The sequence below is a fragment of the Malania oleifera genome, chromosome 4, assembly GCF_029873635.1.
Source record: "Malania oleifera isolate guangnan ecotype guangnan chromosome 4, ASM2987363v1, whole genome shotgun sequence".
NCBI classification, from domain to species: Eukaryota; Viridiplantae; Streptophyta; class Magnoliopsida; order Santalales; family Ximeniaceae; genus Malania; species Malania oleifera.
The window spans coordinates 1,772,054-1,788,929 of NC_080420.1; the positions used below are offsets into that span (position 1 = coordinate 1,772,054).

The 16,876-nt window shown below is 33.3% G+C and overlaps 1 protein-coding gene across 2 annotated transcripts in view; it reads left to right on the top strand.

The window, feature by feature from the left end:
• The window catches only part of LOC131153379 (E3 ubiquitin-protein ligase COP1-like), a 28,839-nt gene extending 11,963 nt beyond the window's left edge, over positions 1 to 16,876 (top strand). For both annotated transcript variants that reach the window (XM_058105649.1, XM_058105650.1), the window contains 7 exons: positions 13,755 to 13,833; positions 14,262 to 14,417; positions 14,502 to 14,600; positions 15,039 to 15,143; positions 15,569 to 15,748; positions 16,176 to 16,286; positions 16,356 to 16,876. In XM_058105649.1, coding sequence (XP_057961632.1) covers positions 13,755 to 13,833; positions 14,262 to 14,417; positions 14,502 to 14,600; positions 15,039 to 15,143; positions 15,569 to 15,748; positions 16,176 to 16,286; positions 16,356 to 16,526 — 901 coding nt within the window. In that variant the 3' untranslated portion in view covers positions 16,527 to 16,876. The remainder of the gene's footprint in view (positions 1 to 13,754; positions 13,834 to 14,261; positions 14,418 to 14,501; positions 14,601 to 15,038; positions 15,144 to 15,568; positions 15,749 to 16,175; positions 16,287 to 16,355) is intronic.

The following is a 16,876-nucleotide window of genomic DNA, read 5'->3' on the forward strand; positions in this document are numbered from 1 at the left end:
CTATGGTGAGCTTTTGAAAGAAAGGGTGTATACAGTAGGTACACTGATGTCATTAAGGATATGTATGATAGAGTAATGACTAGTATAAGGACTATAGGTGGAGTGACTACAGAATTTTCAATTACAATAGGTTTATATCAAGGATCTGCTTTGAGCCCATATCTTTTTGCTCTAGTGATAGATCAACTGACTAGGAGTATCTAAAATGAGGTTCCATGGTGTATGTTGTTTGCTAATGATATTGTCTTGATTGATGAAACTAGGGGTAGAGCAGAGTCTAAGTTAAAATTATGGAGAGAAACTTTAGAATCTAGAGGCTTTAGGATAAGTAGAAATAAGACGGAATATATGAAATGTAATTTTAGTATTAGTAGGAGGAATATTGGAGACAAAGTTAAACTTGATGATGATGAAATCAATAGCATTAGTAGGTTTTGATACTTTGAATCTATAATGTAAGCTGAGGGAGTTATTGAAGAAGATGCAATGCATAGCGTTAAAGTAGGTTAGGTAAAATGGAGAAGTGCATCAAGTGTGCTTTGTGATCATAGAATACCCTTAAAATTAAAAGGGAAGTTTTATAGGATGACTGCAAGACCAACTATGCTATATGAATCAAAATGTTAGGTGACAAAGAAATAATATATCCAAAGGTGAAAGTTGTCGAGATGATAATGTTTAGATGAATGAGTGGTATAAAGTTGAGAGATAAATTAAAAAATGAATATATTTGCAGTAAGTTACTTGTAGCTCCTGTAGAAGATAAGGTAGGAACGATTTAGATGGTTTGAAAACTTGCAATGTAGGTCACATAGTGCGTCAGTGAGGAGAAGTGAGTTATTGTGAGGGATAGTAGAAGGGTAGGGGTAGACCTAAAATAATTTGGAGCGAGATCATGAGTAACGATATAATAGTCCTAAATTTGTCGAAGGAAATTATCCGTGGTCACATAAATTGGCAGAAAAGGTTTCATGTAGTCGACCCCACCCAGTGAGACTTAAGACTTGGTTTTGTTGTCGTATAATTTAAAATATATTTAAAAATAATTATATAGCACCCTATAATAAAATGATGTCTCCAAATACACTTATTTTAAACAACCAAACACCATTTATAACTTTCAACACTTTTTCCAGTTTAGCACTTAAGTTATTTTCAATACTTATTTAAATTCAACACTTTTTTGAAAAGCACTTCTATATAAGTGGTTCTAAATGATCCTTTAACTCCATGTCCTAAATGTTTCAACAATCATAAATTAGAAAAAAATTCAGCACTCAATAATCTAAAACCCAAATAATTTGGAGTAAAGTTAATTTTCAACACTTTTTCTAGTTTAGCACTTATTAAGTTATTATCAATACTTATTTAAATTCAACATTTTTTTTTTTGGAAAAGCATCTCTATATAAGTGGTTCTAAATGATCCTTTAAATCCATGTCTTAAATGTTTCAACAATCATAAATTTAAAAAAAAATTCAGCATTCAATAATCTAAAACCCAAATAATTAGGAGGAAAGTTGTTTTACAAGATTTAACCATTATATTATATTATATTGTATTATATTAATAATAATAATTTCTATAATTTATTTTTTAAGAATGAATCTCTTCATGGGCTCATGACCATTATGGGTTCATGTAGCAGAAAGTGAGAGGAGAGCACATTTGGGGCCCTCACTACATCCTATCCCTTGCTACATAGGTGGGTCATAATGTCATGGGCCCATGATCTTTAGCGTTTTAATTATTTTAAATATAATAATAATAGGGTAATTTGATACTAAAAATAGGATTCTCATGTGAATGGCGTGAAACTTATCCATGGAGGAGGGTGTTGGCCTGGGTGTAGAGTCAAGAGGGGAGGTGAATGGACTCTTTCGCGTATTTTCGCTTTTCTCTACAAAATAATAATCTTGGCAAGATGCAAGCAATTATATCACAATATATGAAATGTAAATCATGCATAAGATATGAAATGAAGAGTAAAGAGTAGAGAACTTAACACTGGTTTTTTAATGTGGTTCGGCACCAAGCCTATGTGTGCCTTGAGACCAATTCAAGGATTCCACAATCCACTAGCAACTCCTTCACCGGTCGAGAAGCCTTACAACATAGGAACAAATCCCTCTACGCTCACCAAGAGCCGCAAGGTTCACCAAGAAGCTGTGCAAATCGGTCCACCAAGAACCTTTAACAGTGGTTTACCAAGAACCTTCAATATGGGAACCAATCCCTTTACAACAAGAAGATGAGATACAAAATGATGCTCCTTTAATTGAGCTGATATCAAATACAACACAACCTCATACTAATCTCTCAAGTGATGAATCAAACAATATTTAGAGAACAAGAGAGAAATTGAGTACTTGATATGAAGAACTAAAATGCAAAGTACTTAGATTTTGTATTCAAAAGATGTTAATCACTAAACTCATGTAAAAATCATCAAAACCATTGCTAAACAAGTCTATGGACTTGTATTTATAGGTAAAATGGGCTACTAGCCCTTTTATGGCCGTTGGGGTGATATATTATATGTTTAAATTGAAAACTAGCCGTTTATAGCCGTTGGGCACTGAATCCCGATGCCAATCGTTGACTATTTGCCCTCATTTGTTGACTATTTGCCCCCATTCGTCAACTAATTGCCCCCATTCGTCGACTATTAACATTCTACTTGAAATCGTTGACGAATTACCCCAAATCAGAAAAAGTCATCAACACGAAAGTTGTGGGATTTTTTCTTAACTTTCCATAGATACCAAGATCGCCCTTTTTGGACTTTTCTAGCAAAAGTTATGCCCCAAATACTGAAAGGTGTTTAGAAAAATTGATAGGTACAACTGAGGTTTTAAACCCAACCAGGACCAAGTTTGTAACAGATTATAACACTAATATGATTAAAAACTTGTCCTTATGAAAATATACTTGATTTAATTGAATCTTTAGGTACATAAAAATAGTTTTGACTCAACCGAAACCAAGTATATAAAAGTTCATATTACCAAGATGTTAAAAACTTGTCTCTTATGAAATCATATTTGGAGTATAGGATTCTTTTGTCAAGCTCTTTGTTTTATCTTTGAAAACTATGAATGTTGAGTTTGTGACTTAGTGAAATCCTATAAACTTATGTGTCCTAGTATGCTTGTGCATTTTGCTCAACTCTTGCTCAGAAATCATGCGTGAAATAGAACTACAAGAGTTACAATGAATACTACTTCAAACACTCCCCATTACATATGATACATATGATTCTACATTAGTTTCGTTGGATGTGCTTGAGTTCTTTCGAGTGAGTGTCCTTTTGATCTTTCCTATTTGAACGTCTACTCGATCCGATTTTTGCCTTTGATCCAGTACTTCGTGTATTTGTCACTTGTATCTGTACTAAACATGATCTGCAAAGATAGGATACACTATGATCTGCAAAGATAGGATACACTAGGAACCACAAATAGGTTAGTATCATCAAAACACATTAAATATGATTATGAAGCCACCAAAGCTACAATCTCCCCCTTTTTGATGATGTCTAACCTATTAAGATTTTACTTAATCGTTGCATTTGAGATTGTACTTATCATAGCTTGATATGCAAAGATAAGTTCACCTAGAACTTTTAATGGCTTGTTATCATCAAAACATGACAATAAATATCATGTAGCCACCAAGGCTAACAATTTCTTCCTTTTTGATGATGGCAATCCATTGGTGTTCTTTATAGGGTATAATTTAAAGCTCTACCTCAATTTATGCATATTGTTAAATAAGCCTAAAATTTGCTCCCCCTCACTATATATAACTCATAATTAAATCATTCAACTAAATATTTCATATCCATTGGAGTTATATCACAATTATACATTAATAGAAAGTTCATGTAGGATAAAACAATAAGCAAACTAAACTTTCATAAAACCACATGCATTTTTCCCCCACATACATAACACCACATATCTTCTCCCCCTTTGATCATCATCGAAAAGAGAGGTACTATTCATTTAGCTAAAATAATTTCTTCCCCTTAAGATCAGTTTCCATGGTGATGAGGTGAGTATGTGCTAAACACATATGCCAATTGTTTGTGCTAAACCATAATATTTGAAATGCCTAGATTGACTTCCTTACTTATGAATGATGATTTCTAAGGTTTATTAGAATGATACTACTTGTCGTTGGATCAATCGTTCAATAATAATTCAAATATGCTCATTTTCCATGAAGAATTCATGCTTGTGATTTAAGCATGGTAGGTATGTCCTTACTATTCGGCAATGAGCATTTAGGCGTATACTAAGCTTTATTTAACAATGCTCTTGGTTAATAGGAGACATGTTCTCCTAATTTGCTACTAAAAGGAAGGTATTCTTCTAAACAAAACATATGCTCACAATGATATTACAAATAGATGCTTCATTTGAATACCACTTGTTGTTATGATTATCTCCACTAAAATTCAACTTCATGAATGCTATGTTTTTGATATTCTAACTATGTATCCAAACAGGAGCATATATCATCAAAACAAATTATGTGACTAAGGAACACATCTCTTTTCCAATTAGAGATGGGTTTACCTATCATAGCATGCTTTTGAACTTATATTCAAAACCTTAGTAATACACGTGAGAAAAACAAGGTTTTTCCATTTGCCACTCAAAAATTTATTCCTAAGGAGCAAGCTATGAGTGCATGCTTTTTCAACCCATAAGCAATGGCCAATACTTTTTAAAAGAAATAAACCAATTAACAAAGATATATACAATTTAAAAGATCATATTGGTTTTATAATTTGAACTCATCAATATTGGCCTGATCTTCTAAAGTTCCCAGCATAGTAATCAAACAATTTATGATGCATAATCTGGGATTTTATACTTTGAACACAATTGTGGTAAGTGTCTCTAATTTTGTACTATATAACTCACTTAGTCAACACTTATCCTATTTCACCTAGGTTTGGTTAAGTCTACCTAAATCCTATTTACTAATCCTAGGTTCTAAGGAAGCAATATTAAAAAATTAATGTAATTCTTTTTGGTACCCATTCTTCCTTGGGTGCCAAGGGGCTTGTTTTCTTCACTACCCATTCAAGCCTTCCTTTCTTTGCTTCTAGCTCCTCTATAAGGGCAAGAATATCGAATGCGACCCTTTCTCTTACAATATAAACAAACTTTATTTGTGTGTAAGGGTTTTGACTTATTTGTACTATTTTTGCTTGTTGAGGCATAACCATGTGATTTATAAGAGGATTTAAAGTTCTTTTTGTAAAAGCAATTTCTTTTAACTCTCAAGAATTTATTTGAGTTTTCTTTTTCTTTTATGGTTTTACCATGATTTTCACCTTCCTTTTTCAAGAGAGTATTTTCTTTTGAAATATTTTTAATTTGATTCTTCAAATTTCCTACTTTTACTTGAAAAGATTCATGGTTTTTTTGAGCATTTTCAATAAGTTTCTCATTTTCCTTTTTAAGGGAGGTATTTTCCTCTATTAAGGTGGAACAAAACAAGGTTCCTTTCCTTTGCATTTTGACAATTTATCTTCCAAGTTATTTATTTTTACTTTAAAAGTTTCATGCTTTTTTTGAGTATTTATAAAAAGTTCCTCATTTTTCCTTTTAAAAGAATCATTTTTTTTTATCAATGAGGATTCTCTATGTTTAAACAAAGCAAGCTCTTTCTCAAAATTTTTGCTCTTCTTCTTTACCAAAACTAATTCTTCAAATAATTTAGCACAATTATTTACTACTTCATCATAGGAAGGAGCATAAACATCATCATCGGAACTTTCTTCCTCATCTTGTTCATTTGCTATGAAGCAAGAATGTGCTTCTCCTAATGTAAATGAATCTAAGGTAACACCTATTTATTTCTTAGGCTCTTCGTAAGCATATCCCACATTTCTTTGGCGGTTTCACATTTGCAAACACGATTGTATTCAACATCATTTAAAGCACAAAAAATGAAATGTCTTGCTTTAAAATTCAGTTCAACTAACCTCTTTTTGCTTTTTGATAACTCCATTAAGGCCTTTGGAATATCCTCACTCTTGTCATTCTTCTTTGTGAATGAAAAGTCTCCTTTGGAGATGATCACCCACAAATCCAAGTCGTGTGCTTGAATGAAGATGGCCATTTGATTTTTCCACGAGAGGTAGTTGGTGCCTTTGAACATTGGCGGTTGATAAATGAATCATCCTAGGGAAGAGGTTATGTCAACCATATACGCCATTTGATCTTTTCGCTTTGGATTTTACTTTGAAAAAATGAGCCTCTCGCTGTGATACCACTTGTTAGCTCGGGTTTAGAGTCAAGAGGGGGGGGGGGGGGGTGAATGGACTCTTTCGCGTATTTTCGCTTTTCTTTACAAAATAACAATCTTGGCAAGATTTAAGCAATTATATCACAATATATGAATTGTAAATCATGCACAAGATATGAAATGAAGAGTAAAGAGTAGAGAAGCTTAACACCGGTATTTTAATGTGATTCGGCACCAAGCCTCCGTCTACGCCTTGAGACCAACTCAACGATTCCATAATCCACTAACAAACTCCATCACTGGCGGATAAGCCTTACAACACGGGAAAAAATCCCTCAACGCTCACTAAGAGCCGCAAGGTTCACCAAGAAGCCTTGCAAATTGGTCCACCAAGAACCTTTAACAATGATTCATCAAGAACCTTCAATATTGGAACTAATCCTTTTACAACAAGAAGATGAAATACAAAACGATGCTCCTTTAATTGAGCTGATATCAAATACAACACAACCTCACACTAATCTCCCAAGTAATGAATCAAACAAGATTTAGAGAGCAAGAGAGAAATTGAGCGCTTGATATGAATAATTAAAATGCAAAGTGCTTAGGTTTTGTATTCAAAAGATGTTAATCACTAAACTCATGTAAAAATCATCAAAACCATTGCTAATCAAGTCTATGGACTTGTATTTATAGGAAAAATGGGCTACTAGCCCTTTTATGGCCGTTGGAGGTGATATATTATATGTTTAAATTGAAAACTAGCCATTTATAGCCGTTGGGGACTGAATCCCGATGCCAATTGTCGACTATTTGCCCCCATTCGTTGACTATTTGCCCCCATTCATCGATTAATTGCCCCCATTCGTCGACTATTAACATTTTGCCCGAAATTGTCGACAAATAACCCCAAATCGTTGACGATTACCCCAAATCAGAAAAAGTCATCAACACCAAAGTTGTGGGTTTTTTTCGTAGCTTTCCATAGATACCAAGATTGTCCTTTTTGGACTTTTTGAGCAGAAGTTATGCCCCAATACCGAAGGGTGTTAAGGAAATTTGATAGGTGCATAATTGAGATTTTAATCCCAACTAGGACCAAGTTTGTAAAAGATTATAACACTAATATGATTTAAAACTTATTCTTATGAATATATACTTGATTTAATTGAATCTTAAAGTACATAAAAATAGTTTTGACTCAACCGGAACCAAGTATATAAAAGTTAATAACGCCAAGATTTTAAAAACTTGTCCATTATGAAAACATATTTTGAGTATAGGATTCTTTTGTTAAACTTTTTGTTTTATCTTTGAAAACTATGAATGTTGAGTTATTGACTTAGTGAAATCCTATAAACTCATGTGTCCTAGTATGCATGTGCATTTTGCTAAACTCTTGCTCAAAAATCATGCGTGAAACAGAACTACAAGAGTTACAATGAATATTACCTCAAACAATCCCCATTATATATGATACATATGATTCTACATTAGCTTTGTTGGATGTGCTTGAGTTCTTTCGAGTGAGTGTCATTTTGATCTTTCCTATTCGAACGTCTACTTGGTCCAATCTTTGCCTTTGATCTAGTACTTCATGTATTTGTCACTTGTACCTGTACTAAACATGATCTGCAAAGGTAGGATATACTAGGAACCACAAATATGTTAATATCATCAAAACACATTAAATATGATTATGAAGCCACCAAGGTTAACACAGGGTAATACTATATGATGGGGACATTGATGTTCAATTGGCCAAAATAGTGAGGGCAATTTGATATCAAAAGTAGGATTCTCAAGGGAATTTACCCATGTTATTGTGGAATCCTCCATTCTTAAAAATGTCAAGATTCTTGTTGCATTAGATTTTGGTGCCCAAACAAATGCTGAAATGAAATTCTATGGACATTACATTCATTGGTGTGCAGTAGATCACTCTGTATTTTATTGTCATACTCCATTGGGTAGTATTTTGCTTATAGTATATGTGGATGACATTGTGATCACTGGTGATGATGATCGTGGTATCCAAGACTTAAAGCTTTTTCTACAGAGTAAGTTTTAGACCAAAGACTTGGGACCATTGAAGTACTTCTTGGGTATAGAAGTATTGAGATCTTGTACGAAAACTGCCTTGTCACAAAGGAAGTATGTTCTTAATCTTTTAGATGAGACAGGGCTTTTCGGATGCAAACCTGTAACACCCATGGATCCCAATAATAAGTTAATGCCAAATATGGATGATTTGTTGCCTAACCCATATCGATGCCGGAGACTTGTTGGAAAGTTGAATTATCTTATGGTCACTTGACCAGATATATCCTTTGCAACAAGTGTTGTGAGTCAGTTTCTTGATTCCCTGAGAGCAAGTCATTGGGATGCAATGATTCGCATTTGAGATATCTCAGAGGTGCACCAGGGAGAGGTCTCTTATATCAGGATCGGGGTCACACTCATATTCAGTGATATACAGAAGCAGATTTGAGATATCTCAAAGGTGCACCAGGGAGAGGTCTCTTATATCAGGATCGGGGTCACACTCATATTCAGTGATATACAGAATGAGATTGGGCCGGATCACCATCCGCTTGAAGATCTACAACCGAGAATTATATCTTTGTCGGTGGTAATTTGGTGTCTTCGAAAAGCAAGAAACAAACTGTGGTTGTCAGGTCAAGTGCTGAGTCAGAGTGTAGAGCTATGGTGCACACTACATATGAACTTGTTTGGTTGAAGAACATGTTGAAAGAACTAGGTTTTCCACATTCTCAACCTATGGAGTTGATGTGTGATAATCGAGTTGCTATTCATATTGCCTCCAACCTTGTCTTTCATAGGTGAACAAAGCACATTGAAGTTGATTGCCACTTAATTCGAGAGAAACTTGTATAGAAGCTCATTGAGACCATTCATGTGAAGTTTGAGTTTCAGCTTGCTGATTTGTTCACTAAAGCCTTGGGAGGTGCTCATGTGAAATTCATTTTGAAATTAGAATAGCTTTCCTAAGAGAGGGGTGAATTGGGTTTTAAAAATTTTATTTTCTTTTTCAATGCTTCTGTGTTAAAACAATAAGCACACCCCAAACACAATCACAAAAATACTTGTAAATTAATTCAAATCAACCACAATCAAAGCGAAATAACCAATCACTTGATTTTTTGTAACAATAGCCTTGTAGTAATATGTAATGCTTGCTGGATTTGTATAAGCCCTATGTTAAAATTTACAATCACACTTCTTCCTAATGTTCAACTTTTAAATAAACTTTCAGTTTAATAAATTTAGGATGATCAACCAACATAGTCCCTTTCGGTTTCCACAATCAATGCTGATCAAACCAAAACAAATTATCTTCCAGTCTATTTAATAACCAAACACTCAGAATTCAGAAATTTATAAAGCATCCATGCAGTTTGTAAATTTTGCTGAAAAGTAAAGAGTAGGGAAAAGAGAGTGAGACCACTGTTTTTACGAGGTTCGGCTTATACCCTGCCTACCTCCTCGCCTTTGGCAAACCACCAAAGGATTCACTAAAACTAGTTCCCTTGCTGGGTGGAACAACACCGTTTACACGCTCCTTCAGTAGGCTAGAGCCCGCCTTTCCAAACGATGTACCCTCGTTCGGTCACTCCTTCAAATAGGCTAAAGCCCGCCTCTCTAAGCGATATCCTCACACTTAGCCAATGATCCAAATAATCTTGAACCATCTATATCTACAAGATACAAATCAAATAGATGTACAAAGAGTTGCTCCTAAAAGAGCTGATTAGTACAGTTCAAAACTATATACTTCAATGTAATTCACAATATGAAATTCAGATTGAAGTTTTAGAAGTATTTCACCGTATGATTCTTTCAATGGATGGAAGAATTAGTAGTTGTAGCACAATATCAGTGAGAGAATTAGCAAGAACTCAGTAAGCTTCGTGCCAATTGAGAGCAAGAAAGAGCTTTGAGAATTTCAGAATAGTTGAGAGAGATTTTGAATGCTGAATTGAATTCTTGGTGTTAAATCAATTTAACTTGGGTGTATTTATAGATGTAGAAAAGTATCTAGCTTGTTCCCCAAGTTCCCCAAGCAATTGAATATTTGAAAATATGTCCGTTATATTTTTTAAATTTTTCCGCGTGAGAGTTGATTGTGAGGACTCTGGCAGTCGCTTGTCAACAGGGGAGGCAGGCGCCTGTCACTGAACAATTGGGTTTTTTATATGATCAGAAGGGTGACAAACAACTGTCAAAACACAGTTAGTCGTCTCAAGTTGCACTGACAGTTGCCTGTCCAGTTCTAGATAGTTGACTGTCATGTCTTTGTCTGTTTATTTAACACCCTTTAACATGGCAGTTGATTGTCCATGTGCAGTCAGTCGCCTATCAACCAATTGTTTCTTGTTTTAAAATTTTTTGTTCTCTCTTTTCTTTGCTTATTTAATCTTTGGAATATCAGTTTGTTTTCCTTTGAAAAATAAGTTCCAAGACTTAAAACAAGGTTCTTAGGTCTCTTTGCCTAATGAGCTTCAAAATGAAAAGTCATACTTGAATCATGCTTGAAGTACTTACAAAGTTTGTTCTAAAAACTTATTTGACTCTTCTTTGCTTTGAGTTCTCTTTGTGGTTGATCTTTGATCTTTCAATCTTCTTTGAGCTTTCATTATGGATCATTTATTTGATATGGGCCTTCCATGTTCTTTGATCCTTGTGAGCTTTCAAGATATGCCATTTTAAGGTGTAAGCTTCATTTGATCTGAATTTTGACATGAGCTTTCGGAATTGTCCCTTTTCTCATCTGAAATCCACTTTGCCTTTATTAACTGAAATATCACGACTTTGAAGCAAATTAGATAGCCTTACTTTGTTATCATCAAAATCAAGAGTCGTAAGCCTAGCTAGGCCAACACATTTGTAACAAGTTAGGAGCATATGATATATGTGCTCCAGCTTGTGGGGGAGTGTTAATGGTTATTTAGTCTTTTAGAATTATTATTTTTCCTATTTTGTGTTAGAGTTTTGTTAGTAATAAGTGTGAGTTAGTAAGGGTATTATGATCATTCCTATTGTACTTACATTATAAATAGAGGGAGTGACCTATCATTGAGTTTAGGTTTTCTATTTTACCCAATTACTCAATAGTATAGAATGCCATTCATAGATAGATTTGTGGACTAGTTGGAGATTCGAGGGTTTCAAGGTTGGTGTTCATATAAATGCCTAAACTACTCAACTTGAGAATGATTTATTGCATGCATGCTAATGTTGTTAAATTAAATTACTTTAGTGGGGACTATTAGAGGATTTACACTTCTAAAAGTTTTGCAATCTTCGCATAAGTAGTGGATAACTAATAGGAATCTGATGTAGACACATCAAGAAGAAGCTATTACATCAATGGGAACTAAAACTTTGCTCCACAACGTTAGGGCTTGAGCTTTTTCTTTTCCTCATTAAGGTTATTGAAGCATATCCTTGCAATATTAAAATTGGGTAAAATTTTATATTGTTATATTGTCTAGTCATATGTGAGTTAGATTGAGTTGGATTGTTTGGGCATCTAAGCTTAGATGGTTCTATAGTTGACAATGTGTTGATGCTTGCTTGTTTTATCAATTTATTTGTACCAAAATACTAGTAATGAAACTAAATCACTCGATGATCCTTTCTTTTGAAATTCTATTTCCAAATTGCGGTGCATCACCGTTGTAGCAAGTCAAACTGGCCATGCTAGAGCAATAATTTCATTTGTTGGATATTATTAGAAAAATGGTTGATGATTGCTTAGTTATCAATTTTTCTTTTTCAATATTTAAATGCATTTAACCTTGTTGAATTACTAATTTTCATTGTCAAAGACTTGGTTCATTATTCTCTAACTACTTGAGATCCAACATGATTTGGTTGTAACTGAATGGACAACTTTGCAAATGCAACCCATTCGCATTGTCGTCCTAGGTTCCTGCAATTAAGGGTTTATTTGGTATTGTTGTTGTTTTCTATTTTCTGTTTCTATTTCTACTTAGTAAAAAAATAGAATATAAAAACATGTTTGTTATATTATCAATTTTTTTTGTTTTCATTACTAGTTTTTAGCTATTTGTGAAAATACTGAAAACTAGATTTTATGGTTTTCAGTTATTTTGGCAATCTTTGCCAGAAATTTTAATATCCAAGAATAGTTTTTTTTGGATTAAATAATCCATTTTGTACACTTTTAAATAAAAATAAAAATAAAATGATAATATGAATTTTAATATAATTAAAATAAAATATACATAAATTTCAAAAAATAATAATAAATCTAATTACAAAATATTTTTACTATTTTTTAATTGTCATTTCCAATAAAATTTTTATTGTAAGTTAATATTTGAATATCTAACAATTAAGTAAAATAATTATAATAATTTTTATTTTTATTATAGTATTTTTTTTAAATATGTATTATTTGTAATTTTATTATTTAAATCATATTTTATAATTTTATTTGATTTTAAGATGTAAACAAACATTTTTTTAATTAAGTTTTAAATTTGTGTTAGTTTTATAAATATTAACCAAATAGGTTGTTGGTTTTTGGTTTTTAGTTTCTATTTTTGGTTTATGATTTTTCGTTTTTGTAATTTTTGACAGTTATACCAAATGGCCCTTTAACATTCTTAAAGCACTTTCTTACCATATTTGTAGCATAATCCTTCAACAAATTGATTGCATTATTTAATGTTAATTAAGTCCTAAGTCCATACTTGAGATATATATATATATATAATTTTTTTCCCAAGTCCATATTTGAAATGATGAATTTATGCTAACAAGATTCAGTTCTAGCATAACTAATTTTTTTTTTTTTTTTAAATATCTATATTCTTGTTTTTTTTTTTTTTTCTAGTGAAGTAAAGAATACCTGCAATTGCTTGCTCGCTGGCATATATCTGCATGCGTGTGCACATGTGTGTGCACGTATGTGGTGGGTAGAATTTTTCAAGGAAGGCTTTAAGTTTACATCACCTGTTTAATGCATAGAAAACTTTATCCTCCATTACTCTTAAATCTGTTTAAAAATTATCAAATATGTGTGGTGATTTGAAGTTGAATTCCTGGTCTGCCCCCTCCCTGTTGTTACTTTGTTTTCCCCTTATTCGCATAATTGAATAAGATGGGCATGCAATAGCATTACATAGGGATACAATGGTTGACAAAGAAAAGATGGTGTATCCTAAGGGAAATGACCATATAAAACTTGGTGCTGTTCCAACCAATATGAATAGATGTTCTCAATTTTTACCATGGGAATGTCTATTCCTATGCTGTTCCCTTGGAATAACATTATGTTTTGCATGGTCGTTTGCACAAGCATTTCTGTAAGCCATTATATCCCTACACAAAGCAATTCCATTCCCACTCTATTCCATTCCTCAGAGCAAAGCTAACATTAGTTATATGTAAAATTAAATTTGTTTCGGGCTTGTAATTTCCGTATGTTATTGCAGTATAGAATTTGATCGTGATGATGAGTTGTTTGCAACAGCTGGAGTTTCACGACGAATCAAGGTTTTTGAGTTTTCCACGGTGAGCTTGGCCAATATGTACTCAACAATAGATTTGTAACTATGAATTTTGACCCCATTTCATGGCTCCACTAATTGATGGTTCTCTATCACAATTTATAATGTTACTAAATGGCCTTGAGTGTTCTTTTTGTTGCTTTTATAATTGTCCTAAACATTGTGGCAGAGCTGGTGTAAATACTCGTTTTCTTGCAGCATCGGATTTGATAATAGATTTGTTTGTTTAATATGGGAAAGCATGTACTTATGGTTGTGTTGCATTATATTGATGATGCTGCTTCCCAAATGGTATTTTCAATTGACATTAGGAATATTTTAGTTTCTTTGATTCTGAAACTTTTCATCACTTTAAAAATTATCACAATTTACTTGTTATAACCATCCAATGCTGTCTTCTAGCATGCAATTGCTCACATAATTGCTTTACAGGTGGTCAATGAACCTGCTGATCTGCATTGTCCCATTATCGAAATGTCCACGCGATCCAAGCTGAGTTGCTTGAGTTGGAATAAGCACACAAAAAACTATATTGCTAGTAGTGATTATGAGGGGATCGTAACTGTTTGGGATGTAACTACTCGTCAGGTATTGCAATATCTTTTCTTTTAGCTCAATCTCCACATTTTCTGTATTCCTGAATGTTCACTTGTGTAGTTTTTAAATTTTTAGAGTGTGATGGAATACGAGGAGCATGAAAAACGAGCATGGAGTGTTGATTTTTCACGCACAGAACCTTCAATGCTGGTATCAGGCAGTGATGATTGCAAGGTACTTGGAAACTCTGGAAAAGTAACTAGTCTAGAGAAATATAGCGAACTAGTCTACGGAAATGCAGCTGTGTATTTTAAGAACCAATCCTTAGTATTTGTGTCACCATCAACATTTTAAGGTTACGTTACTATATGAAAATTCTTGGAAATTGAGTTTCTGGGAACAATAACAAATTTCTAATAGAATTTCTCACAATATGCAGAATTAGTATCCTTTATTTTATTTTATTTTATGAATTAGCAGAGTTACTGAGGAAATGATTTTGCTGTGAGAATAATAAGAAGCTTAGAGAGCTTCTAGGTGATATTGACAGAAAATGTAGTAAATAGATCTATGCACAGGCAGAAAGGATCTATTATTTAGCAATAGGTCAACTCTCAGTTCTATACTTGAAATCAGTCTTAATTGTGCATCTGTGGTTTGTGTGTGGAACAGGTCAAAGTTTGGTGCACAAAGCAGGAAGCAAGTGTTCTCAATATTGACATGAAAGCTAATATTTGTTCTGTTAAATATAATCCGGGATCTAGCATTTATGTGGCGGTACATCCATGTTCGAACATAGCTACTTCATCATATCTCTCTGAGCACAAATATATCTAAATTTTGAAGTATGCTGAAGGAGCAGCACCATTTTTCTTCAGAGTATTTGGATGATAATTTTAACAGAAAAATGTATTTTCAGTTATTTTTTATTTAATTTTATTATTTGGGGAAATAAAATTGGAAACCTGCCTGCTTCATAGCTCAAAAATTCAAAAATAGGTAATCTGTTGATCTGAATTTTTTTTTTTTAAAACTGTAGTTTTCAGAAAATTTCCATCAAACTTCTTTTCCAAACTATTTTCATTTTTTTTAACAGAAAATTGATTTTGATGCTGAAAGCATCTGTTAACTTTGCTTTGCTTAACTTCGAAAAAATATCATTTTTGGGAATTTTGCTGGTATAACACTCGTCCCTTTTGCAGGTGGGTTCTGCGGATCATCATATCCATTATTATGATCTCAGAAATATCAGCCAACCACTGCACGTGTTCAGTGGGCATAGAAAAACTGTTTCATATGTAAAATTCTTATCTAGCAGTGAGCTTGCTTCTGCTTCCACTGACAGCACATTGCGCTTATGGGATGTAAAGGAAAATTTGCCAGTATGTTCTAAACTTATGACAATACATGCAGCATCTTTACTGCCCATTTAATCTTGTAACTTTTTTCATATTTTATGTTTATTTAAGCGATGTTTCATTTTTCTCTAGTACTTCCATCCACAGATGTGTGTAATTTTAGTGCTTTTGAATTTGAGCACTAAAAACCTTTGAACGCTGCATATTTTTAACTGATGGAAGCTAAATTGACTGACTTTTGGGGGGAAAATTTGCATCCTGTTCTCACACTTTTTTTCCCTGGACACTACAATCCTCCCTGTGCTTTTATGAAACTCAAATTGTGTTATTTTTAATTTAGGCTGTTTGTACATATTATTTTCCTTATATGTTTAAATTTAAACATAAGTTTAACAGTGGTGAACTAATATGATGTTGCTTTTGTTTATTTATTTATTTTTTGGATTTTCAGTTGCGCACATTTAGAGGCCACACAAATGAGAAGAATTTTGTGGGTCTCTCAGTTAACAGTGAGTACATTGCTTGTGGCAGTGAAACCAATGAAGTTTTTGTTTATCACAAGGTAACATAATATTCGAAAAAAGTTCATGTACTTGTCATCCAGTTCTATCTAATTGATTTTTGCTTGCAGGCAATCTCGAAACCTGCAGCATGGCATAGGTTTGGATCATCAGATGTGGATGATACAAATGATGATTTAGGATCATACTTCATCAGTGCTGTGTGTTGGAAGAGTGATAGCCCGACAATGTTAACTGCCAACAGTCAAGGAACAATCAAAGTGCTTGCACAAGCAGCTTGAAAGCAAAAATAAAAGATATAAGTTAGATGTGGAAAATCCATTGCCTGAAGCCTCGAGATGTTGTTGGTGGTGAGAATTCGTGTGTATATTTACCCATTTCCTCAGCTTGTAGGTGCATTTATAAAAAATAGCAAGGCAGGTGCAAAAAAAAATAATTAAGAACAGCACTTAAGGAGGGCTGTGTAAATGTTTCCTTTAATGTAAGCTATTGTAATTGAGCGTCTTATTTTGAGAAGATTTGATTCTTGGCTGAAAGTATCAAGTCCATTCTAGGCGTGAAATTGAAATACCATACCATCTCTTGTATTCCCATTTTTTAAGCAAGCAATTACAAAGATGGAGATTTGTGA